This window comes from Pleurodeles waltl, chromosome 4_1, assembly GCF_031143425.1.
Source record: "Pleurodeles waltl isolate 20211129_DDA chromosome 4_1, aPleWal1.hap1.20221129, whole genome shotgun sequence".
Classification (NCBI taxonomy): domain Eukaryota; kingdom Metazoa; phylum Chordata; class Amphibia; order Caudata; family Salamandridae; genus Pleurodeles; species Pleurodeles waltl.
This window is the reverse complement of record NC_090442.1, coordinates 542,174,942-542,201,718: the sequence shown is the minus strand read 5'-3', so window position 1 is coordinate 542,201,718 and position 26,777 is coordinate 542,174,942. Positions and strand designations below refer to the sequence as shown.

The 26,777-nt window shown below is 42.8% G+C and overlaps 1 protein-coding gene across 1 annotated transcript in view; it reads left to right on the top strand.

Annotated features, from left to right (window-relative positions):
* Positions 1 to 1,818, top strand: part of CAPZA2 (capping actin protein of muscle Z-line subunit alpha 2) — a 260,949-nt gene extending 259,131 nt beyond the window's left edge. Inside the window, exon 10 of the mRNA XM_069228921.1 lies at positions 1,080 to 1,818. Coding sequence (XP_069085022.1) covers positions 1,080 to 1,220 — 141 coding nt within the window. The 3' untranslated portion in view covers positions 1,221 to 1,818. The remainder of the gene's footprint in view (positions 1 to 1,079) is intronic.
* The last annotated feature ends 24,959 nt before the right edge of the window (positions 1,819 to 26,777 follow it).

Sequence of the window (26,777 nt, the reverse complement as noted above, 5' to 3'; positions counted from 1 at the left end):
AAGTCAATAGGTCTCACCCTTAGAATATATCGGCTTTGCCAATTCAATTTGGTGATGCTGTAAACCAAAGCCAAGAGGAAAAAGCAATAAAAAGACACAATGAAGCGACCACATCATTACACATTGCACACACATACATCATTATGCACGGTGTTCCTACAAAATGGTGCTCTTCCACTTCTCTTCTGTTTACCAATCAGAAATGAATTGGTATATTAAAGATGAAATAGAATTAGCATAGAAGCACTTTTTTAAAGGTGCGGACTGGCAGCAATTTCCTACCCTGACCACCCCAAAAAAAGAATGAAAAATAAAATATTAGAAAAAAAGATTGTGGGGGTGGAAAGGGGAAAAGCAGCAAGTGAACGGAAGAAGCTTACATGCGACAAAGCGAAGTATGGCGAAGAGAGAAGTATACAAGAGAGATTCCAACACGAAGGAGCCAGCAGCACAGAGTGCAGTGGCTGAGGAGGAGCACAGGAGAGAGACTTAGAAAACACATGCAGCTTGAAAGTGCTCAAAGTTAAAATGCAGAACCAAAAACATAAGCACTGGTTGGGTACAAGTCAGCCCATTAGAAGGATGCTACAGAAGCTATATTTCAAGGAAGGAAGAACCATGAGATGGGCAATGAAAATTGTATAAGAAGCAAGCAAATGAGTGACAATCAAGCCAACCAATAGAAAGCAGTGGGCAGGCAGTAAGCACACAATAGGTCTTTTTCAACTAAACAACTTGCGCTGTCTGTTGAAACCTAAAAAGAAGCATTTCACTGCATGGCAAGTGGAGCAAACAAAAGGGGTGGGCTGTCGACAGCCGCCCCTGAACGGAGGCCACAGGTGCAGTGGCGAGATTGAGTCCCGCCCCTCTTCCAGTTTATTAGACTTTGTTCTTCCTCCGTGCATTTTGATTTTACTGTTAGCACACGTGCACCCTTGTTTATATGTAATGGCTTGATAGCAAAACAGTCGTCGATTGCGTTACTTAATTGTGCACCTTTACTTAAATCATTGTTTGAGTTTACTTCATGCATGCCACAACATTAGCTAATTACACTCTCTTCACCATTTTCTTTACAGACTGCCATCAGCGAGAACTATCAAACTATGTCGGACACCACCTTCAAGGCCTTACGTCGGCAGTTGCCAGTCACCCGCACTAAAATCGACTGGAACAAGATTCTCAGCTACAAAATTGGAAAAGAGATGCAGAACGCTTAAGATGAACATTGCATGACTGGATCATTTTAGTGTCCTTGTATACAAATGAAAACATTGCAGAAGTATTCAGAACTGGCACATTTCCCAGTCGCCGCCGGTCTTAGCCATTCGAAGTCACTTAATTAGAGCACAAAGCTTAGCTAATCTATTTTTCCTTTTTTTGTATTTTAAATTTCTTGAAGAAAGCTGGTAAATCGGCTAACCTGAATAACTCCTTCCTTTAGCATTATTTCAAAGAAAATAAACATACCCATTAGATTTGGGTTGAAAGTAGGAAATGATAAATATTTTTACTTAATCCTGTAATTAATATTTGGTACTTTATTATGAAGGGGATAGTCTCTCAGATGTAATGAGGTCGGGAATGGACATTTCTAGTTCCAGATTCATCATAGCTTTTGCCGTTTGCGCTGCTTTGGAAATAGTCTTTCTTCTTTCCATTCTAAGAAAGCAATTTATGTTAAAATCTTTGGAAATGCATTTATTGTGCGAGTTCAGTGTTTTACTGAAACATTTTTAAAGGCGGCCAAGGTATAATGTAGTTTTAAGGTTTTTGAACAAAGGAAATAAATACAATTAATGATTTGTTTTCATGAGAGCTATTTAAGTGAGTGTGGATTCCATCTCCTCTAAACGTTTTTTTTTTTTAAATATACAACCACAAATGTATTATAACACAGCAAACTGTAATATATATATAACCCTGTACTCTTTACTGTGTCTGTTTTTCCTCGATTGAAATGTGCTACAATTCAACATAACATTAAAATGCACATTTTGTATTTATGTGAGTTGCACATAACTTGAGTTTATGGGGTTTGGCCTTGACTTTCATAATTATTATGGTTTTCATATTTTATGAAATGCCAATTAGTTGTATAATAGTTTATAACATCTTTCGGTAGCATCCTTTCTGCTCATCCTACTTAGAACTCTGCATTTTGTTTACAATACTTTCACAGCTGTTTTCTCGAATTTGCTGGTCATGCCAGGGTTAAGCCTTATAGAAGGAAAGGTTCGTTAGACTAAGATTATATCTGCTTTTAGGAACCCCAGAGATGGAGATGAGCGAAGGGTGGGGATCACAAGGAACATTTGTGATTGCACAAACAAGGTTTGGAGCAGGTGTGTGGAGGCTTCAACACCCTACACCAAGGACTGCCAGTGTAGGACAGTTCATGCAAAAAGTGTTGCCTTTCGGGTTGCATAGAATCTACAAGGCAGCTAGACCTCTGAGCATAGAGCCATTTGTCCTTTGTATATTGAAGTAACGCTTGAACTCTTTCAGTCATCATGGTATCTGGAAGCTGGGATGTAGAGTCTGCTGTCAAACCCCCATTGGCCGAGGTCATTATTGTTGTTCATTATCTTCCATGAACAGATTATGTGCAGTAGTCCTAGGAGTCCATTTAAAGACTCTGCATGGTGATTGTGGCATAAGGTCTCCCTCCCATTAGCCATGCAATCTATTTAGTCTGAATCTTGAATCTGAAAAGTCTAGGGTTCCAAGGGATAAGAAGAAAAGTCTGTGGAAAGCAATCCTCAGACCAGTCATTCGCCATGAGGAGTCTGTTCAGAGCTCTCATGGCTATTGAAACCTATGAATAAACTCGGGACTGATTAAGTTCCTCCTTATCTTAGAAAGGTATCTTGGGGCAGTAGAACAGATTAGCCCGAAGATCCATTCACAAAAGACCCTGCACAGTTGGAATAGTCTGCTTCTCATTTAAGAAAATCTAGAGTCCGGACAATTAGGAAGAGCCTAAACCATTTTAATTTTGTACATTGTTCTATTAGCTGTTGTTTACTCTTCTGTAGGTTGATTTGTAGATCCGTTGCAAATGTAAGTTTGTTTTTATGTTCGTTGGGATTGTTGTGCTTTTTCATCTTGCTTTTTTTCTTTTTCTTTTAGTTACGAAGATTGTTTTGCCACATCTATTTCCTTTTTTCTCCATTTGATCATTTTTAAGCTGCGTACAGTGCGCTAATGTGCTACAAGGTCCACACAAGATTTGAAACATCTTTGTCATGGAATTTTAATCCATATTATAAATCTAGAATATCTCTTGTATGTGAGGTCCTGGATTGATGTTTTCAACAGAAATATTTCTATAATATTTAATGTAAATTCCTTGATAAAGGCTAAACTTACTGTCCTTTTAAAATAAATGCAACTGAAACCTAAAACTTAAAGCAAATGTGGGTTGAAAACGCCCTTCTCACTTATTAATATTAATAACAGGTAAAAAAAATAAGAAAAAGGGTTAAATAGGGAAAATGATCTTCAGAGAGATATTCAGCCCTTTCCTTAAGGCAACTGTTATAGTTGGTGTCTCAGAATGCAAAGCACAAGCAGTTATTTTTTTCTTCTTTGTGGAGAAACTATACCTTCATGTTTATCTGCGCCATTTTGCCTTATTTTTCTTATGGAACAAACACTATTGAAATTTGTTTTTTGGTGAGCAGAATATTTGCACATGCAGAGTGTGCTGAAGAAGGATCATGGAGTAGTTAACATACTTTGTATTATCTTATAGAGCATCACACTCTAGAAGTGTGACATCAAAACGTGACTTCTAGGAAACAGAAGGATAGGAAGACAGTTTGTCTGCTAGCCACGAAACACTGAATGACTCTGAGTAGGAACCCTGCTATGAGGCCATGAGTGGACATATATTTACTTTGGACCTCCTTGGACTCACTCTGATAGTTGCAGAAATCCCTTAGATCTGAGTCTCCATTATGGCTTACAGTTGACATCAAGGGTTTCTCTGATTTACTTGCTGTTGATCACCAGTTTACCAACCTTTAGGGCCTTCAACTTGCCATAGAATTGGTAAAACCCTTAGGCTTTAGTCCCTACCATTTCTCCAGCTCTCTCTCAGGATTGAGGCAACCCCGCCTAGAGCACAGGGTAGCATCCAGAATAGACATCTGTACCACCATCTCTTGCATTGGAAAGCCAAAGTGCAAGAAAAATGTCCCATTTGAAACGAGAGCAAAACTCCATCTCACCATCTTAGAAGACACTCACCCAATAACTCCATGGATACCTCAGCAGTACCCAGTCTTTACTGCTAAAAGAGGGTCTCTTGTGGGGGTGCGATTTTCTCTTCTGCATGATTGGGGCAGGTATTCTCATTGCTACAGTTTACCCATTTCAGAATCTTGTCAGTGGACTTTATGGCAACCTTCAAAGAAGTGGCAAAATGATTCACCAGAAAACTAATAGTAACACTTCACCCTCTTAGGTGGATGAATTTTATATTATGAACTGTGCAATTAAACTCGTAGGCCTCTATGTAGTACTGGGCTACTGGTTAAGTGAAACAAGTAAACTTTTTCCTAAATCACCCCTTCTTTAGATTAGTGATTTGTTTTATATTTTGGCTACAGTTAAAAAAAAAAAAAAAGTTCCCATCTTTTTCCCTTCACTGCTCCTCCTGAGATGAAAAGCAAGCTAATGGACACCGCAGGGAAGCAAGTTACACAGTGTAGACTGCAACATGTGCACTTGATTAGGTCGTTATGGGGTTTCCTCTAGCAATTCAAATATTTATTTTCAGAAGCTAGAACCAGGTTTCAAGGAGATATTAAAATCTTGAATCGAAATTTTTAACCCAGCTAAATAAGTATCCAGTTGAAATTCTAAAAGAAGCCCTATGCTTTACTGTGCTGATGCCAGGTCCCCGGACAAAGGCATTATTCTTAAAATTATTAGACCTTTCTACCTGGGACCTATGAAGACTAAAGTAGAATCCCTTAAATGAGTGGGCTTAGAAATGGAAAGAAAAAAGTTATGACTTCTCCATTTAGTATAATAAAACGCCTGAATTTCATAAATATCTTCACAGAGAAATACTTAATTTCCAAACAAAAAGCACCAGGCTAGTGACAGAGTAGAAAACCAGATGTAACCTGCACCTGAAAAGCTCTGGAAAGCAAGCAACGACCCCATTCTTTTGAACCCACCTTTGAGTGCCTGCCAAAGGACAGGTCTGACTCATGCTTTTAACATTGCAGAGCATACAACAGGAAAAATGGGTCTTTTACTTTGTACTGACAGGGTACACTATGATTAATGACTGCGCCTATGAATCCAAAATAGTTGTTTAAACATTAGGGAAACGGAGGTACTAATTCCTTCAACTCTCTAAAAAGAAATATCCCATCCAAGAGAAAAATGCAAGCAAATGGGTAAAGAATAGAAGCCCGGAATGTTGGCTTTGACTGTATTTCATACTCTGCCTAAACAGGCAGACTGAATGTGCACAATAGACCTCTAAGATGAATACTTCCACATTCACATCATGAAGAAACCCAGGAAATTGAACAATCAAGACTACCTTTTTAGTCTGAAGACCCCCTCCAAATGCTTGACTATACTAGTGATTATACTCTGAAGGGTGCGCCTATTGTTTGTCTACATGAAAGATTGCCTACTATAACCCAGTGCATGATAAGGTTTTGGAGGGAAACATAATAATTTCTTGATGTAGTTTTTGGGGAAAAAAAACACATCTCAATCATACTGCAGAATCTGAGACTCCAGATCATATCACAGCTAGTTAACATCTACTGAATTACAGATGTTCACCATTTGGGCAGGTTTGTATGCAACATTAATTGGTTTAGAGAACACACTGTCTTCTGCGTAACAAAAATTACTTTAACAAAAAAAATATTGTCGTGCTCCCTGACTGTAATAGTCTAATTTTCGTTTAACTGCCTCTTGTAGCATCGATTTTTGCTGAGCAGACACCTCTTCAGAGATTACTTGAAGAGCAGTAGTGCCACAGGTGGGATACTGGGAAGAGCGTTATCTCTATATTCATCTCTATACCACATATGGCTTCCATGGTGGTACCAGAATAAGAACCCCATGAAAGGAGAGTCTTGTCAGGAACCCCTTTTCACTCAGACATTAGTGTTTAATGCATCAATTCTGGGTGGCATGTCATATTGTCCATCTGGGCACTAAATGAGCGTCCTCGGAAAAGACGCAATCATATCAAATTGTTGTGGAGTTGAGTACCTTCCATTTACCTATCCAGTCCTTTTTATTGTCCATCTGGTCTGCAACAGTCATTATAGAAACAGATACCGCAGAGATGTACTATCTCGGAACCAAGGAACAAGGTAAAGGATTCTCTTGAGGGCAGCTCATGTTATCTAGCAGAAACCTATGTGGACACAGTAGTTCATGAGAATTCTCATGGACCAGCGTTAGTAGGCCATCAAAGACAAGGGTTTGGCAGAAATGTTATTATTATGCGGAATGTTGGTTGGATGCATTCACCATGGCACCTGACCAATTATATGATGTTCAGAACCCAACTAAAAAGGGAATGTCCTTTTGATCAACTGGCCAATTTTATTTCTATTCACCTTTTGCCCTAAACTCCTCTGCTTTTAAAATTGTCAAACAAATCACAATGAATCAAATTCAGGCAATCAAAATTGAAACAATCCACAGCAAGGATGGACCTTATTGCCCCAACTGGTCGGACTAGTTCCTCCTGTCACTTAATCCACACAAGATGAATAATTTCAGTCTGAATTTCCTATACAGAATAAGTGGTTTAATCCACTGTCCATATCACCAGTTACCTTAGTTTGACCCCAGAGAGTATTAACATTTTTCAAGAATCTAAATTTCAGTAAAGAAGGCCCTCCATTATTCCTGTCACTTGTGTCGTCCACCGAAAAATGGATTGACCCAGAAAGGTGTCATCTTCACAAATATCATGAATGAAAATCTATTCAAGCAACTATTACAACCTTTACAAACCGGCCTCTGAAATGGCCTTCCTTAATTGATTATGCCCTCTCTGTAATAACGTGGCCAGACCGCCATGTGAACTTGTGCACAAACCTAATCTTCAACCCTTTTTTTGGAATGTACTAGATTTAGTGACCACAATGCTGGCCTGCCTAAAGGGTTAGCAAGAAGCTCATTCCCATAAAAGACATTAGTTCAGTCTTTAGGGTTCTTTGAGAACTTTGTTCAATTAGTTGGATTTTATAAGGCAAACTTCCATTGTTTCTAGAAATTCTCTGTCTTCAATACAGAGCTCTAATGTCAAGAGAGCTTTGATGTTACTTTGAAAAAACGAAGCAATTCCTTGTTAACAACAGGCCTGTTTACACACGTTTAGCTACTTCTTGGAAGAAGGTTGATAGGTAGATATTTCCATGCATTTGTACCTGCTGTAACAAGGCCACACTCTTTCTTAGAAGGCACAGATCTTTGCTTGTAAGAGGTAAGAAAGCTACTGCTGCTTTCTCGAGGAACGTTCCCATTAATGAAATTTGGAGTATGGTCCATATGTTTGCTAGACAATGCTATTTGGCTTTTGGCTCCAGAATAAGATGTACAATTTGGCCAATCCTATCTTCCACCTAAAGGTGTTTGGTTAATTATTTTGTTAACTGGGTCTTTCTTTTCTTTTGTTTTTCATTCACTTTGTTTTGGAGAAACCCTTGCCATTCGTTGCTAATTAGTATCACCAAAGGGTCCCACAATAGAAAGAGTTGTTGCTTGTTCTAATTATCGGCGATTTACCTCTTCATCAAAGTAATGGACTGCCCATCTGCCTCCTTGGCAAATTCAAGAAAGAGATCTAGGGAGCAAGATGCTTTGTATACATTGTTTAAAAATGTAGTAGGCTGTATGGAATATAAAGAAAAGACAGAAATGTTAACTTTCAATAGCCATTTTCTTCAAATATATTGTACAAAGAGATTTCATTTTGAAAAGTGTGTTCCAAATGTCGTGTCATTTTGTGTTTATAAAGAAAATGACACCCAAGGTGGAGAACTAGAATTACAAGTATGTAAAGCCTTCCTTCTTGATAAAATAAAAATCAAGGGGGCTTGGCAAGTAAGAACAGACTCCGCTGCTCATCTCCTAAAATCTGAGGCTGGCTGCGCAAGGTATCCAGGCGCCATTTTCCCCAAACTACAAATCATAAAAACACTCCTCTTTCCTGTATTCTCTTAAATTCATTGCTGCAAGATGGAAGGTTAGAGTATTCCATCAGAGTAGCTGCTACATCTTTGGTGTCTTGTAGTGTCTGTCTGTGTTCTTTCTCTTGCATATTTGCATCTTTTTATTTCTGTTTGTGTGGTGTTTAATAAATGGGTGTTCCTCAAACTGAGTTTTGTGCTTTGTATAGCTTAAATCTGCATGGGTGCTTATGGAAAAGAATGTTTGCAGTCTGTCTTGGTTTTTTTCAGGCTTTGTGTGTTTCATGTGACACAGACATTTAAGGATTTGGGAGTCCAATGTTGAGCAGTTTTTTTAAATCAGAATTCAAGTTGTGGGATTCGACCTTTTGGCATGTTTGAATTATGTCCCAGAGGGCACCAAAAGGCTATAAATCCTCGAATTCCTGGAAAGATATTTTGACAAATGTTGGTACAGAAGCCGTGAATGTGAGAATAATATCTATTTTGCTGATTTCGACCTTAGTGCCAGCTGTAATAGTGTCTGATCACAGAGAATACATCTTTTAAATACTGTCCACAGTGTAATCAGGTGTTTCTGTGGCTAGGCAAATAGTCTATAACAAGTGCTTGCCTTGAGACCAGGACAATAAGGAGCACCATCAACAAAGACAGACTAGGAGTAATCAACGTCCAGCACACACAGTCCCAGCATATAATCACAAAAGAAGAAATGTGCCGTTTCCTCAAAAAATTAACACTATATGTGTACCCTAATAATGGTCAGGTTTGGTGGGATATTGAAAATATTGGAGCAAGAGCTTTTACCCACTTCCAGAGGTGGCATGCTTCATCATTGGGCTGGCTTCTTGTTGGGGCGGTGCTGCAATAGCTGCTATGCGGGCTATAAGCCTATAGGAGCTCTTTGCCAGAGATTTTTTCTCAATGTATGTCGTCTGAGGAATCTTTCAGAAACCCAATTTTGCCTGAATTAGCAGATTAAAATAACTAGGGGTATACCCCTGAAATTACTTAATTGCAAAGGTCCCTGGTAAAAGTTAAAAACTAAGCAGGAAAACTGATGGGAAATAATATTCTCCTATATTCACCATGTTTCTTGCCCTATTTGTCTCAACAGATCTATGGCAGTTCTTCAAGAGCAGATCACCTAATATATGAATAGTGGGGTTCTATGCTGAAGCCATATAGGCGGTCATTCTGACCGCGCCATGCGGTCACCGCTAAATGGCCGCTCCGCGGTCAGGAGACCGCGGATGCCATTCTGGCTTTCCCGCTGGGCCGGCGGGCAACCGCCAAAAGGCCGCCCGCCGGCCCAGCGGGAAAGCCCCTGCAACATAGAAGCCGGCTCCGAATGGAGCCGGCTGTGTTGCAGGGGTGCGACGGGTGCAGTAGCACCCGTCGCGATTTTCACTGTCTGCAAAGCAGACCATGAAAATCTTCATGGGGCCCTGTTAGGGGGCCCCTGCACTGCCCATGCCAGTGGCATGGGCAGTGCAGGGGCCCCCAGGTGCCCCACGACACCCGTTCCCGCCATCCTGGTTCTGGCGGTGTAAACCGCCAGAAACAGGCTGGCGGGAAGGGGGTCGGAATCCCCATGGCGGCGCTGCAAGTAGCGCCGCCATGGAGGATTCCCTGGGCCAGGGGAAAACCGGCGGGAAACCGCCGGTTCCCCTTTTCTGACCGCGGAAATGGCCCTGGAAGCACCGCCATCCTGTTGGCGGTGCTTCCGTTGCCCTTCACCCTGGCGGTCATAGACCGCCAGGGTTGGAATGAGGGCCATAGTGTCTCCACATAGAATCTAAGACCTCTTCCATGTTGTAGGAAATTATCACGCCCTAACCTGACCTGAAATCAAACTTCTGAGTAAAATGTCAGTTAAACACATCTCAGATTCACCTGTTTTTGCATATAAAAAATCAAGTGCCAATTATCAGTGTCAACACCAGTGTGAAAATCAGTTGGCAAGTAGGATATACAAATATATTGACATAAAACCTGCCAAAACGACATTTGGAACACTCTGGATATACAAGTGGGGAAATAGATTTTAAGAAAGATATATCATCACTGCTCACCCAATCCCTACTCGAATCTGCCCCCTTGGGCCTCGTTGGCTCTTCAGCCACTCGCAGCTCTTTCTAAATATTTAAAAGTAAAAGGTGCAGGTGAATCGTAAAATGTTTCCAGCTGCTGAGGTACGTGCAGCTTTCTCATTTTGGGCTTGACAGCCACTTCAGCCCACTGACTTTATCTTCCAGTGTAATGATGTGCCTGAACAAGAGAAAAACAATGGCATATCACTCCCAGTTGAGCAAGGCATAGTACTGCATTGTATAGAAAGCGTTCTGGTATAAGGGACCTCAAATATTTACAGAACGTTGGCCTTCACTACACCCCTTCCAAGAACTTCTGCTCGAGTTGTGCCCATCTGACCCACTCAAAGACGTTAAAAATACGGAAAGCTGGAGGAAGGTCCCTGGGTGTGCTGGAAGGTCACCTTTTGGAACAGTGTAGACCTGATGCTGCTGTCACAACCAAGTTACCCTTTGTTAAGAACATAAAATAACCTTTTGCTATCCTTAAGGCCAGATTTTTCCTTTGCAAAGGGACTGGCCTCTTTCTGTTTAACTTGATAACTGGCAGCAGCGCTGCTTCCCAAGAAAGGCCGCCTCATGCAGCTGTGAAACTACTTTGAATAGCTGATGTAATCCCCACTGCCTTTCATAGGTCCGTAGTCCTGCGTCTATTTCTATGGCTGACTATCAAAGTCTGTTTTCTTCCTATTTTGAAAATGGGATGGACATCTCGGGTCGATTACTCCAGGTTGATTCTCTGAAGACTAAAGTTAGCGCACTAAAGGTAGAGGGGGTGAGGAAGAGAGGATATGCTGAGGAAAAGAGAGCTATCATTTGTACAAGAAAAAAATAAAACCCTAGGAAATCTGACCTTTGGTCTGTATGACCATTGATCCAAAGACGTTACTCTTTCACTGTTGATTTTTTTTCTTTCGGATTATCTAATTAGCCACAAGTATTTCACGTCCACAGACTGGCATGCTGAAACAATTACTAGGCTTCATACATGTGTTTATTCAAATCTCCAAGCCAGTTTGATGCTGTGTAAAGTATTAAGCACGGCAAAAAGTTTCTTCCACGGCCAGATCGAAAGCTTCAGAAAATCGAAGGAATAAACCTGCTTTTAGTATCCAACCTTCATGTAGGGCTTTCTGCAATGGTACCTACAACCACCATTGGTAAAGAAGAGTAAAACACTTGAAGATTTGGGGGTGAGGCATGTTAAGAATTGCGAAATACACTTATTTAGTATTTTTGTGTAGCTGGTCAGTGATGTAAAATTGAGGAGGGGTATTTGAACTAGTTGAAACATGGAATCTTAACATAAACATCAAGACAGCATTAAATAGTGCCGAGACTTCAAGCAAACAGATTGTTGATAAAATATTATTGGCTCAAGCATTATTTTTTAAACCTAAAGTACAAACAATTTCACAGTATGCTGAACAGGGATTCAGATTTTGGGCCTGGTTTAGAACTTGGTAGACGGTTAACTCCGTCAGAACGTCGAGGGATGTTCCGTTTGCCGAAATCTAAATCCCATTATATTCATCCGTCACTATTGTGATGGTGTAACCCGTCCTCCAAGTTCTAAATCAGGCCCTTTATTTGTTTCACAATTTGATGGACTAAAAACTATTTTAAAAGATTTGTAATAATAGAGCTAAGGGTGATAGCTACTTCAGGAATCTCAGGCTGGAGACATTCAAAACATGTCAACAAAGAAATATTCTGCTGAGCGCCAGATGGACGGCTTTAGAGCTGTTTATGCCAGACCTAAAAGACATGGGGATGATGCTTGCTTTCCTATCTGAGGGTTCTGCCCAGTGAACATGCGTGTAATCTTACAGATCCCTCTTCCAATAGATGGTGTTCACCAGCTACCTCCCCCCTTTCCAGAATTTTTATACAAATGTTTTCCTACACCATATGAAAGATCGCTTTGCATCTTCGACATTCTTCCACCCGAGCTGTGTCTGTTATGTTTGGAAATGTATGGAATATATGTCCTTTTTCAGCGCTTGAATTGTACTAGTTCTAATTTATAGACAATAAGCACAATATGAACCTCCTTGCAAACTTGTTGCTGTTGAACACGTCTGGTCTTCCTGCAGGTCTGTCTTATTGACCTTGCTATTCTTTTGTGGTTTTCTGTGCTGTCCATGGTATTTACTGTCCTGATCTCGCTCATTCCCTTACCTATTCGTACTGCTAGGAACTGTTTTGCAGCATGAAACCTTTTCTTGATTCGCATGCTGTGCATTATGCCGCCATCTAGTGGTTGGGTCCGGAATTGTCTCACAATATGAAACGTTACATTAAGGATAAGACATGTTACCAAAAAAATTATTTGAGTGTCCTACAATAAGACAAAAGGTCGAGAAGCAGGACATATTCTCACTCTTGAGAGATGGCCTATATGCTACCAATGGAATGAATGTGGACGGCTTTCTTTTTGATCTCACCTAGCACCACTGGCAACACGTTGTAAAAGCCTGTGGTGTAGACTTATCTCAAATGACTGCAATTTGAACTGGCCTTTTTGACTTCCAGTAAAATATTTCTTATGCTGTTGACGCATGAGGATATAAGACTAGGTATGCTTCAAACCCCAATTGTTAAGTGGCATCTTATAATATTGGTCTGAACTACTTGGTTCTGGCCCATATAATTTTATGGTCAGGCTTCATTTTTCAGGAAGCTCTGCCACAGAAAGACAAGAATTGTCATAAGCAACCAACACTATTAGCCTGCCAGTGTAGAAAAACAGGAAGGTCTGAAAATTGGAGGCCTGATAGAGAGGTAGAAAACCTGCTGTAAATTCAATTAGCGTGAAGTACAGCCTCACACCACAGGTGCTGTGTGAAGTCGGTTGGGTTGGGTTGGGTATACCACTCACAATTTCCACTGCCTTCTGTGGTTCTCCACTTGCTTGAGGGCATGCTGCCTAGCGCAATGCTTCCTCCCCACTGTCAGAGAGCAGAGTGCAGCATGCCAAGAAGGTAGTGGCGAAAAATCGCAGAGCAAGAACTCATGGTACTATTATTTTATAGGATTTCAAGGGAAGGAGAGGGACCTTTTCTACATTTATAGTGGAAATGGAGGGTGGGAAGGCAGGGAGCACACTAGGAACCATACCAGAAGACTACTTTTATTGATGGCAAATCTTTTTTTGTATGATTTCATTCGGCTTCTATCCCCTGCACATTGTGTCCGTGGACCAGTTTGGAAGGATGTTTTAACGGTACCATACTCAATATAACACTGAACATGGTAGGCATCATTGAAATCGTGCTCCACATCTTGCGTTTGCAAGTGACATCAGAGATAAATGACCCTCACTCATCTTTATACTATTTGAAGCCCTTGGAAAATATCTCCGCCTGGAGGCCTTCTACATAACTTTCTTCAAGTCTGTGATTGCCATCAATGCTTAAAATGGAAATGTAGAAGTGCAGGGACTTGCTTTTTCAAGATACGCATGTTTGCGCCATGAAAGTTCCAGTGCTCTCCCCATTAAACAAATATTGTACACTTCATAGAGGTGCAGGTACTTGGTAACTGGCAGTGCCTGCCCATCAGTGAAAAAGAGCACCTTCACCCCCTATCTGCATCCATTGTTTTATTTTCCATGTCCTTTTAATTTAACAGAGGCAACAGACATTGATGATTTAAAAACATGCGTTTTCAAGCTCTCCTATTTCACAAAGTAACCTAATGTCCAAAAACCATACAATGGTTTCCTGCAGACATTGTGAACAGTTGGAACAGATCAGCAACAGAGGCACCCTCGAGCGCAAATAATCCAGCACTGCCACAAAAGTGAAGCAGGTGAGTAAACAGAAGAGTGTGTTTTTTCAATTCCTATAGACATTAGGGATTCCTGAAAATAATTATAGCATTACTGCATATGTGAGCATGTAGATAACTTCTAAAACGAAAAGATCGCCCTTTTAAGACATCTGAATGTTGTCAAAAAGTGGAAATTAATTGAAAGCTAAACATGGCTTGCCAAAGCCAAAAGTTTTAACTCGTGTGTTGTGATAAAAATGGGTATTCTGTGCTAACGATGTCTTACTTTGGATCTGTATGAAAAATTGGTCCGGATTTAACTTAAAAAGGATGCAACTTTGCTGCGGTGTGCTGCGTTGTATGAAAGGTAAACAGCAGGGGAGCGCCATATGTACAACGATTTGGTGCTCCTGCTGCCATCCTGTGCACTGACGCACTGTAGGCTGCCTTGCACCATGCACACACCTTTGCACCATAGTACAATGGAGTGTGCAAGATGTACCCCTACAGTGCCAAACACTATGCTTAGACATCGTATAAAACATTTTTAACTTTGTATGTTTGCTGTACATTACAGCACATATGCAAAGTTAGAAAAGTTTTGGCGAAATAAAATATTTATCCAACTGTTCTCAAATGTAACCCTTGCCTAAGGGAGGCGTAAATGTTTGTGTAAAAGCCTGTTATCCCTTTTATCAGTACACAGGGATTTGCGTCAAAGTCTAAGGTTGGTTGCATGGTAACACCCATGAGAGGCCCCCTTGATGCAAAGTAGAGCAAAGGGTTACCCCAACATAAAACCGAGGCAATTTGTGTCACATTTTGCACCCGCCCAAAGCCTTGGTAAATCTAATTGCAAAAGTGCATTAGTGTCCCCTGAAAATGAAATGCTGGTTTAACTCGCACTTCCCATCAACATCTATTTATGTGGCTGAATGAAAGCTCAGAAAGGAATACATACTTTTTGTTAACTAAAACATAGGATAACTTGAGTTTTCTCCCTAGATAACTCATTTCAGATTTATGATGGAAGGGTGTGTCAAACTTACTTCCTACGAAAGTGTTTTGTACACGGGAAGATAAAATTGGAAATATCGGTTCTAAATTTGACCCCCCAACCTATGCTTAGCCATTTGCCTGATCTTGACCTGATCTACCATTGATCTGGATGAGCAGTGTTAGAACTGGCACCATTGGATGATAGTTCTACATACTATGTCCCTTCACCCCACCTAGCTTTATGAATTTGTTTTCATTGACTTTAGGACCATGTTCATTTTTACCCCTACTAACCAGTGATAAAGTTCTTGTGCCCTCTCCTTAAAGCATGCTAGAGTTGGCCTACACCTAACTGGCACTTTTAATTTAGTTATAAGTCCCTGGTAAATAGTACTATATGTACCTAGGACCTGTAAATTCAATACTACTAGTGGGCTTGCAGCACTCATTGTGCCATTCACTACAGTAGCCCTTTAAATCATGTCTCAGGCCCACTACTGCAGCCTGTAGTACAGTTTTAAACTGCCAATTGGACTTGGCAAAATAAACCTTTTGACGGCCTAAATCTTCCTTTTTAATACTTCTAAATCACCCCTTAGATAAACCCTAACAGCTCTTAGGGCATGGTGTGTGCTATTTAAAAAGTAGGACATCTGTACTTGAGCTTTACATGTCTTGGCAGTCAAAAACACCTAATGTAGTTTTTCTCTCCCATTGGCTAAAGCTGGGTTACCTTATTACATTAGAGTGATAACTTTGGTTTCGGAGCAGATTTAGATATTTATCTCCTCTATTAATGGTAAAGTCAGAATTTAAATCAATATTCTGAAAATGCCACGTTTAGAAAGTTGGCATTTTCCTGTCCCAACCATTTGTGCCTTACATCAGTGCCTTGGGTCACAAGACACTGAAAGACTGTGCTGTTGATATTTTTGTATGCTGTTTACTCAAGAATTGTAATTTATCTCCTCTTTTAATGGTAAAGTCAGATTTTCAGTATTCTGAAAATGCCATGTTTAGAAAGTTTGTGTTTGTTTGCTTTTTTTGTAATAAGTGTGCCGGGTATGCCCACAAGTGGGTCCTGGGCTCACTGTGCCACTGGATTCAAGCTAGCCTGGCGGATGAAGGGTGATACCCTGAAACCGATCCCAGGATGCTTGTTTCTGGTCCAGGGAGACCTGGCCTGGCAGTTTGGGCTGGACTGTTCCCATGGGAAACAGGGTCAAGACTGATTTGCATATGCTGGGTCCAAACTGGGGTGGCATGATGAGCTAAAGAATTTATGGATTAAACCCAGATCTGTGACTGGGGGGTGAATGTTTGATTGGTTCCACTTTCCGTCCATCATTTGTGTTTCTTCGCTTTTGTCGCCATAAGTGTGCCGGGTTTGCCCAGACGTGAGTCCCGGGCTCACTGTGCCACTGGATTCAAGCTAGCCTGGCTGATGAAGGGTGATACCCTGAAACCGATCCTAGGGTGCTTGTTTCTAGTCCAGGGAGACCTGGCCTGGCAATTTGGGCTGGTCTGTTCCCATGGGGAACAGGGTCAAGACTGATTTGCATATGCTGGGTCCAAACTGGGGTAGCATGATGAGCTAAGGAATTGATGGATTAAACTCAGATCTGTGACTGGGGTGAATGTTTGATTGGTTCCACAATGTGTGACTTTAGCCCGTGCCCTTGGTCACAAGACACTGAGAGGCTATTCTGTTGAAGTTTGTGTATTCCTTTCAAACAGTGACAAAAAGGGAGCTTAGGTGTAGACAGGATGAGAGATCCTGACAGGATGATAGGGAGGGGCAGTATCCAGCCCCACTTGCAATTCAAAGGGCTCTGCGTGCACACACACTCAAAGGCATTTGACACCAGGCCTGCTGCCTTTGCACCCCAGGCAGTTTTGAGTCTTGACAGGGGAAGGGGGAGAGCTCTCCAGAAGCCAGAGAATACAGAGCCCCCCCCAACACACACACACACACACACACACACCACACCACACACCCTACCCCAAACCCCACCCCAGGTGTAAATATTGGACCTCCAGAGCCACTCATCTGATCACTTCTGGACCTGTGGAAGACTCAGAAGAAGGACTCTGCTGCTGGAAGGACTGACCTCTTGCCCTGCTGCCTGAGGAAGGAAGACTGTTCCCTTGAATCCAGACCTACTAGAGTGAATCCAAGGGCTAGCTGGCTGTCCTCCTTGTGGGCTACAGTGCTACAACAAGCTCCAGAGACCTGTCCTGCATCTACCCAGCTGACAAGACCTAATTGGACCTGCCTGTGCCCTGCTAGGCTTTGCTGAAGTGAGTCCTGATCCCCAAGAGGTACAAACCAGGTCCTGAACCTGTGGCTGGTATCACTAAGGGGTTCCCTCAAACCCGACACAGTGCAATGCGACTCTACACAGGACCTTGCATCACAACACCTCACAGCTCCTGATCGTTGGTTCCACCGGAACTGACCCATTACAATGCAGGACCCCTCCTCATAACCCCAAGTACAACCAGGTACACTTTCCAGTGCGCCAAACTGGGTCCTGGCCCGTAGTCCATCGCTGTCGAAATTGTGACTTTGTCCTTGTGAGGTGCGACTAGTTAACTACGGTTGGTGCTTTGTGATTTTGGGTGCTATTTTTCCGAGAAACTCTAAAACTTAATAACTCCTGTTCTGATGATTGGATTTCATTTGTTTCTGGGTCATTTTATTTATTAAAGTTTACTGTATTTTGTTTCACTAAATTGGTGTGGGATTTTTCGTGTGTTTTCAAATTATTACTGTAGGAAAGTGCCTTTTTTGGCATGGTTACTCCTCCACTTTTTGCTTGATATTGATGCTGACTTGATTGAGAGTGTGATGGGGTCCTGCTAACCAGGCCCCATCACCAGTCTTTTCCCACAATTGGCACACTAAGTCCCTTATAAAAGGTACCCATGGTACCAAGGACCCTGTGGCCACGGAAGGTCCCAAGGGCTGCAGCATGTATTATGCCACCTTGGCGGATCCCTCAACAAGCACCTACACACTGCCTTTATAAATTGCGTGTGCAGGTGGAGAGAAAAAGACAAAGTCGACATGGCACCCCTCTCAGGGTGCCATGCCTACAAACCACTGCCTCTGGCATAGTTAAGTCACCCCACTAGCAGGCCTAACAGCTCTAAGGCAGGGTGCACTATACCACAGGGGAGGCATAGCTGCTTTAGCACTATGCCCCTACTGTGTCTAAATACATTCTTAAACATTGTGAGTGTGTGTGGCCATGTAGAGTATATGGGCAGGGAGTTTGTCTTTGTGGACTCCACAACTCCATAATGGCTTCACTGAAGTCTGGGAAGTCTGGTATCAAACTTCCCAGCACAATAAACCCACACTGGTGCCAGTGTTTGCTTTATTGAAAAAAGCACCCAGAGGGCGTCTTCGAGATGCCCCTTGTATTTTAGCCAAACTTCTAGAATGGGACTGACCAGTTTGTGCCAGCCTGCCACTTCCAGAAGAGTTTCTCACCACATGCGGTGAGACCCTTTGTGCTCTCTGTGGCCAGAAACAAAGCATGCACTGGGTGGGGGTGCTTCACACCTCCCCCTGCAGGAACTGTAACACCTGGCTGTGAGCCTCAAAGGCCCAGGTCTCTTGTTACAGTGCCCCAGGGCACTCCAGCGAGTGGAGATGCCTGCCCCCCTGACAAAGCCCCATTTTTGGCAGCAAGTCCAGTGGGAAAATTAGGGATAACAAGGAGGAGTGACCACTTCAGCTGGGACCACCCCTAAGGTGTCCAGAGCTGAAGTGACGTCCCTCCTTGCAAAATCCTCCATCTTGGTTTGGAGGACAGGGACCAATAGGGTTAGGTTTGTGTTCCCCTCTCAAAGGGAGTGGACACCCGAAGGGAGTAGTCACCCTCAGGGACAGTAGCCTCTGATCCCTGCAATGCCACTAAATCCAGGATTTAAGGGCTCCACTGAACCTAGCTCGTCAGATTCCTGGCGACCTCAAGCAGAAGAATGAAGAGAATAAGGACTGCTAAGCCGACACCCAACAGAGAAGCCTGAAGACACTAACTGACTTGGCACCAGCCCTACTGGCCTGTCTCTAGCTTCTGAAGCCCTGCCACTAGAAGGCTATCACATCCTGCAGGACCAGCAACCTCCTAAAAGCCTCAAGAGGACTGCCTTCACCCCAGAGGACCAAGATCTCCCGTGGACAGTGGCCCTGTCCAGAAAGAAACTCTAACAAAGGACTCCAGAACCGCCCTGGATCACTGCCCAGTGTGCACCCGACGCCCATGGCCCGTTTCCAGGTGGCTCAACCGACTAGAGCTGGTCCCCAGGCGATTCCCACCTAGTGTCCACCCTGGGTTGACCCCTCCTGTCTAACATGACGATGCCTGCAGCCTGAATCCGGAGGCCCCTTCTGACTGCGACAAAACCGGATGAAGATTCCAGACGCCAAAAGGTACCCCTGCACCCGCAGCCCCCTGGCCTTGGGGGATCCCACCTTTGGTGCAGCAAAATTCAACAGGCGGCCTTCCTCCTTGTCCAGCCTTTTGGTTTCCCGGAACTGATCCCCCCGGGCTTCACCTGCAGCATCTTTGTGACCCCCGGGGTCCTCCTATAGGAAAGAATTGCAAGCCCGATGCTGTGTTTGCATCCTGCACCCGGCCACCCCTGCGCATATTGAGGGTGTGTGTTTGGTGCTGACCTGTGGCCCCCCAGTGCTCCTCTAAACCCCCCAGGTCTGCCCTCCGAAGACGCAGGTACTTACCTGCAAGCAGGCCTGATTCCGAGTGCCCTCAGTCTCCATAGGAGGCCATGTTAAATCGACCTCAACTTTGACCTCTGCACCCGGCCAGCCCCGTGTTGCTGGTGGTGGGTAATTGGGGTTAACTTGAACCCAACCTGTGGACATCCTAACGCTTGGAGACTGGAACTGTAAGTCTCGTACTTATCTCAAAACCATGCTAACTTTTCTTCCCCCAGAACTGTTTCTGAAAATTGCACTGTCAACTTTTAAAACAGATTATTGCTATTTATTTGAAAACCGTATAACTTGCCAATTTGAAACAAAGTTGTATTGCTACACATGTTGGACAATTACTTGCAAATGTACTTACCTGCAACTTGAAACTTGGGGTTCTAGAAATAAAGTAACAAAATATATTTTTGCTATATAAAAACCATGGGCCTGGAGTTAGTCCTGAGTGTGCTTTATTTATTGCCTGTGTCAGTACAACAAATGCTTTGCACTACCCTCTGATAAGCCTAACTGCTCGACCACACTACCACAAAAGAGAGCATTAGTATTATCTACTTTAGCATTTGTTAAGGCTCTGGGGAACCCCTGGACTCTTCACACTATATCTCATTTTGATATAATATATACAGAGTCAGCTTCCTACAATTACTGTTTGTGTGCTGCATCTATACCTTACGTATTGCCTCTAAGTTAAGTCTGACTACTTCTGCACCAAGCTACCAGAGGGTTAAGCACAAGTTAATGTAGTGACTTTTGTGGTTCACTCTACAAGGATTATATTTATTATTTGAGTGGGACTTCCACCTCTTTCAATTAACAACCCGATTTCTTACAAGCCATACCTCACTTTCCTTTTTTGACACCAATAGTACCTCTGAAGTGGAACACGCTATGCAGTGTATTAGACGGGTTTCCGGAAGACTCCTGTCCTCATCACATTATGGTGTCAAATTTCACCTTTTTTAGTGCCCACCTGAGGGATCGTTTTAATCTGTCTCTTCATTTTGTGAGTTCTCTGTAGCTTGAAAACATGCAAATGTGCTTCCCCTGCTAAAAAAATAAAAACATCAGCAGATCCCACAGATCTGTCAAACTTTTTTCCTGTCACCCCGATTCCTTATCTGGCTAAAACCTTCGAAAGGCTAGTTAACCTACATATTTCCTCTTTGTGGATGAACACAAGCTGCTGGATACCTCTGAATCAGGACTTAGGGCAGCCATAGAACTGAGACAGCTTTGGTAGCTGCCACCAATAACATCAGGCTCAAATTTGAGAAGAGTAGGCTAGCTGTTCATTTTTCTTGCCTATTGGTAGAGTTTGACACTGTTTCTCATGCAACACTGATCAGAATAATGTATGAAATATGCCTTTATTCTAAGGCCTTAAGATAGTCCAGTCCTTCCTTACTGATAGAACTAGGTCAGTTTATATCTTCCCCATTTACATCAAATCCGGTGTCTACTTCTTGTGAAATTGCACAGGGTTCCTCTTTTAGCTCAATGCTATTTCTATCCACATGGCTCCTCTTGCAGTAATTGTCAGACCTTGTGGCTCTGATATGTCTCTTATACATACGGCAAGCAACTGATTATTTCCATTGCTGACAATGCAAAAGCAATTAGATGTCAGTTCAAGGGGGTGTCTGACGAACATGGCGACCTGGGTGAGGACCAGTTGTCTTAAGTTAAATGGGAAGGGAAGACTGCGATCATTCTCTTCAGCAAATGCCAATTCCATTCGATCTAATAGTTGCTCACCCAAATTTCCTGGCTGAATCTGCCGAAAGCAGCCATGAACTTATCATCATGATGACACTCTTACCATGAAAGATCAAATTACAGCTGTATGTAGCCCATGTTATGGGATACTGTGCGTGCTGCACAAAATATTATATTGGCTCCCATTGACTTGCCGAAAGATCAATATTTCGGCTTATCGTGAACCCACTTGATTATGGCAAGTGGACATTGCTATCTGTGACTTGCCTTCATAGCATTCAGAATGCTGCCACTTGTGTGATCTGTGACCTTCCCCAAAGAAATCCTGCATCTCCCACTCTGAGAATGGTTCATTGATTGCTGGTGCGCATGCACTCTATCCCCAAGTTTCTCTGCAAATTAAACAAGTCCTTTTACTCGTCAGGTTCCTTTACCTGGTATGTCTCTCTGTAGACATACCACGGCCCCAAGAATAGCCAACCAAGTTCTACTGCATACTAGGCTAATTCACCTTGCTAGGAACGAGGCCGTTCATTCTCATATCTGGCGACCTACTACTGGAATTCTCTCCTACAGATTCTCCAGTCAACCTTTTGCTTTTTGGAGTTGAAGGAGCTTTTGAAAACTTCTATGATGTTTTAATAATCTCTGTTATTTGGGATACCCCTCTATGCACACTCATTGTGATCAGTATGGAAATGCCCAAGGTTACCACTTTAGGGGTGAGTTTGTGCACTATAAATTTAATTACCATACAATAACAGAAAGAGGGACCACATGTGCACGTGGCAGAGGCATGGCTGGTAATGCCCAATCATCTCATACCCTGGCCCTGCTCACTCAAGCAATCCTGCAACTGGTGAAAGCAATGTAAAGGTTGCATATGAATCTGCTGCTAAAAGAGGAACCGTATTGAAATGTAGGAATAGTTCATATAAAAGAAAAGAAGGGAAATACAGAAGAGATGACGACAACATGAGCAAGAAGGATGGAGTGAAAGAAAGAAGAAAGATCAAGGATCACCGTGAAATAGAATTATTAACAAGGAGGTGGAGTGATGGTAATAATGAAAGAGGGGAGTGCCGAATATAGAGATTGAAAGGGAGTGAGAGAGAGGAGGAGCAGGAGGGTAGGGGTGTGAAGGCTAATCCCCCTCTACAGAGAGTGACATCACAGCAGGTCCCAGCATCCACCTCTCCTGGAAGTGACATTACTGGTTTCCTGCCAAAACAGTCCTTAGAAGATATAGTCCGAGAAATAGTCCTAATTCGTCAGCACCACCCTTTACAGTAAATTACTTCACTGCATTTCCTAGCATCCACTTCTTCAGTACATCATAACATCCCTGCACTTCCAGCATAACATGTCTTGCCTCCGCTTTACTTAACTGCTTAGAGTGGCCTCAGTTAAAGGCAAATACAGAAAAGGGTGCTGTAGGTTTGGGTCTGTTTGAGTCAGAAGCCCTGCTTCTTTGTCACCACAAAATGCCTCTAAAAGGTAAGTTCTTATCACATGCCTAGCCCAACATTCCTATCTCTCTCTCTCTCTCTCACTCTCTCTCTCTCTCTCTCTCTCTCTCTCTCTCTCTCTCTCTCTCTCTCTCTCTCTCTCTCTCTCTCTCTCTCTCTCTCTCTCTCTCTCTCTCTCTCTCTCTCTCTCTCACTCACTCACTCACTCACTCACTCATATGGCAACCTCACAATACAGACCCAACCTACCCCACCAACCATCTTTTACTGTCAAGCTACCAAACTCACATTCCAAATCTTGCACATCCTAGATGTTCTTGTTCCCATGGGCTATAGTTTTAAGTGTGTTTGAACCGCACATATAAGAAAGGAGGGGGACCTCATTATCAATCTTAAGATCTGCTGGTCCTGCACACTAGTCAAGAAGGTTACTCTCAACTCCATGGCATTCCTCATGTGCCACTTTATAGCAATCCAATCAATGACTTTCCAGCTCATCCAAAGGACTCCTCGACAGAGCAAGGACTCGATTAACAACTTCTCATCCCTCCTTACTAATCCATTCATTTGACAGGCCCACACCACCTTTCAAGGTGACTTCAACCTTCCAGACAACACATACACAAAGGACACCCTTTTGAACCTCATCTACACACACAACATAGTCCAGTACATCACTGAATCAACACACTCCAAAGCCACATCCTCAACTTCAGCAACCACCCAGTGAAAATCTCCTATCCCCTGAACTGTACTAACCACCTTTTCATACCAGTCTACCTGCTCAACCTCCAACCAATATAGCAAAATCAGCCCAAAATAAAACCACAAATCTTCATATCCTTTTTAAGACTTCTCCATTGACAACCTATTATTTGAACTCATTTCTCCCCCTGCTAACTCTAAATTCACCATCAGCACCTTTCTAAACAATTTTAACAGTTTTCTGGAATACAGTTTAAACACCCACCCTCCAAGTAAAAGAAGCCAATGGAAGTCCACACTTTCAGCACCACGGTACTCCAAATATCTTCCTCACAAATATCCCATTTGGAGACAGGAAATGAAATGAAAGAGAAACAGAACCCAAATGGACTTATGCTACTGATACACATCTCTTCAACACGCAGACAACTCATTGCAATAGCCTAATCCAAGTGCTATACCAACACTATCAAAGAGGCTGCCATCAAAAGCAGAACACTCTTAAAAATAATCAAGCACTGCATCAATCTCCTGACTAACCCTCCTATCCCACACTTCATAAACAAGTGCAATGCCATCAACCTCTTTCTAAGAATAAACACAGATTTGACAGCACATTAACCACACCTGCTTCCTCTCACATATTTTGTTGACACGCTCAGCTACCTTAAAGCCAGCTCATATGAAGACGATGAGTTACCCTGTTCCTTCATCAAAACACTTTTTGCGAGAAGCTCTCTCAACCATACTCACCATTTTCAATGCCTCCCTTTTTTAAGGCATCTTTCCAGAAGCGATCAGGACAGATCAGATCCTGAAGAATCCCACACTAAACCCTGATGACTTTGCCAATGCACAGAACATTTCTCACCCACCCTTCGGTGGCAAGATCATAGAAAAAGCAGCCTATGCTTAACTCCAAGATCACATCTATTAGAAATGGGCTTCTGGTTGGCAAAAGTATACACCAAAGCCAGACAGAACTTGCCACTCTAGTCAGGCAAGTCAGTCACACAGACTAAATTAACCCGTGCTCACCCCCTGGTAGCTGGCGCAGAGCATGCAGGCTTACCTTAGAAGCCAATGTGTGAAGTATTTGTCCAACACGCAGGCAAGAACGACAGTGAAGCACCACAAAAAATCAGGAAGCTCCACACAGGGTTTTATAGAAAAATAGATACATCTCTATAATGATAAAAGAGGAGTTAAGGTCAACTCAGCAAAGATTCATTTAGGAAATCATTAAAGGTTATCTTCAAATATCGTCAGGCATGATTAGGGCTTTCATTAATATTATTATTACAGATTCCGTTTGGTCAAAGACTGAGGCCCATATTTATACTTTTTTACGCAAAACTGTGCCGGCGCTGTTTTACGTCAAAAACATTACCACTGGCTAACGCCATTTTGGTGTGCAGTGCGGGCGTCAAATTTATACTTTGACGCACAGCGGCGCAAACCACAGGTGTAAGTAATTTTTTTTTACGCACACCGCAGCGTCAAGTCGTAAATCAAAACGACGTTAACGCAGCGGAAATGACTGTAGGTCGATTTACGACACCGGACACTGGATATGCGGCATGTTTTTACGCAATAGCGTCAAAATTCCCTGCGAACACAGCCATTTCAGCAGAGGAGAGCCAAAATGGATCACAGATGCCTGTACAGACCCCAGGAAGATGACAACAGACCAGGAAACAGTCAGGAGGACCCACACAAGACCCAGGACACTTTTAAGAAGAAAAGAAAGTGCCGCTTCAGTGCAGAGGAGCAGGAAATTCTGGTTAAAGAGGTGACGGAACACCAGCACCAACTGTTTGTCACCTCAAAGTTGCCAATCAGTAGGAGAGAGGCAATATGGCAACAAATTGTTGACAAGATTAACAGTGTGGCAGAAGTACGCAGAACAGTCATTGAGTGCAAGAAACGCTGGCATGACTGCAAGCGCAGGACCAAGGAAAAGATGTCCAGGAACAGGAAGGCAGCACTGCAGACTGGAGGTGGGAGTCCAGCACACCAGGAGGCCCTGGACCACATGGAGGAGATGGTCGCAGCCGTCATCCCTGAGGAGATCGTCACAGGGATTCAAGGACAGGACAGCGCAGACTACCAGGAAACAACGCACATTCAGGGTAAGTCGCATGGGGAATTGTAATGCACTAATGTCAACTGTAAGCAGGGGGGGATACCGACCACAAAATGCATGGAAGTCATCATATACATGGACTGGCATGGGTAAAGGGGAATGGCATGGGGGCATGGCCTGCTCAGAGAGAAGCTGGGGCACACCATTACACTACACCAACAACAGTCCCATGGGGGCATGCTGCCATGCCAACGATGGAGCAAAGGTGAAGCCACGCCAGGAGGGAAGGGCACAAAGTAAAATTGACATCCCGGCACACGTCAGCCACTATACCCCCTACATTAACTAGGGCCCAATTAACAACCTCTAGCCATACCGACAACTGGAATGTAACAGTGACAACAGTTGCCACTACCACCTCCGCTCTGTGTGCAGCTCAAGTAGCCAATGACAGTAACTTCCCCATGGATCATGCACACCTAAATTAGAGGGTTGAGGATGACAACTTCAATAATCCCCTGAAACAAGACAAAGGCTCCAGTTCTGTTAAATGTCAAAGCCCATAGTTGTCCAAACATCAGCCAATGTCATCAACAGTAGGAGCTACACAGCACTAAGGTAACACCCATGCTGCATATGTCAGGGTCCATCCTGTGCCTGGGTCACAGTGCAACATCCCAAATGTCATACTGCTCAGACAACAGCATTTTTCCATAAATCTTTTTATTAACATTTTATCATTACAATACTTCATTTTATAATGTCATCATTTTTACAACATAGTGTGGTGTGTAATGGTTGCAGCACTGAGTGTTAGTTGGTAAGTTGGTAATACGATGATATAGGATATTGTATAGCATATACTTGCTGATATTAAATTTTTTAGTTTGCTTGTTGTGTTGTCTGCGATTTTTGTCCATTATTGCTTCCTTGATTAGTATTTTTTACCATTATCGGCTTGTTTTTCAGGTGCGTACTAAGAGGTTAATAACATGCTTA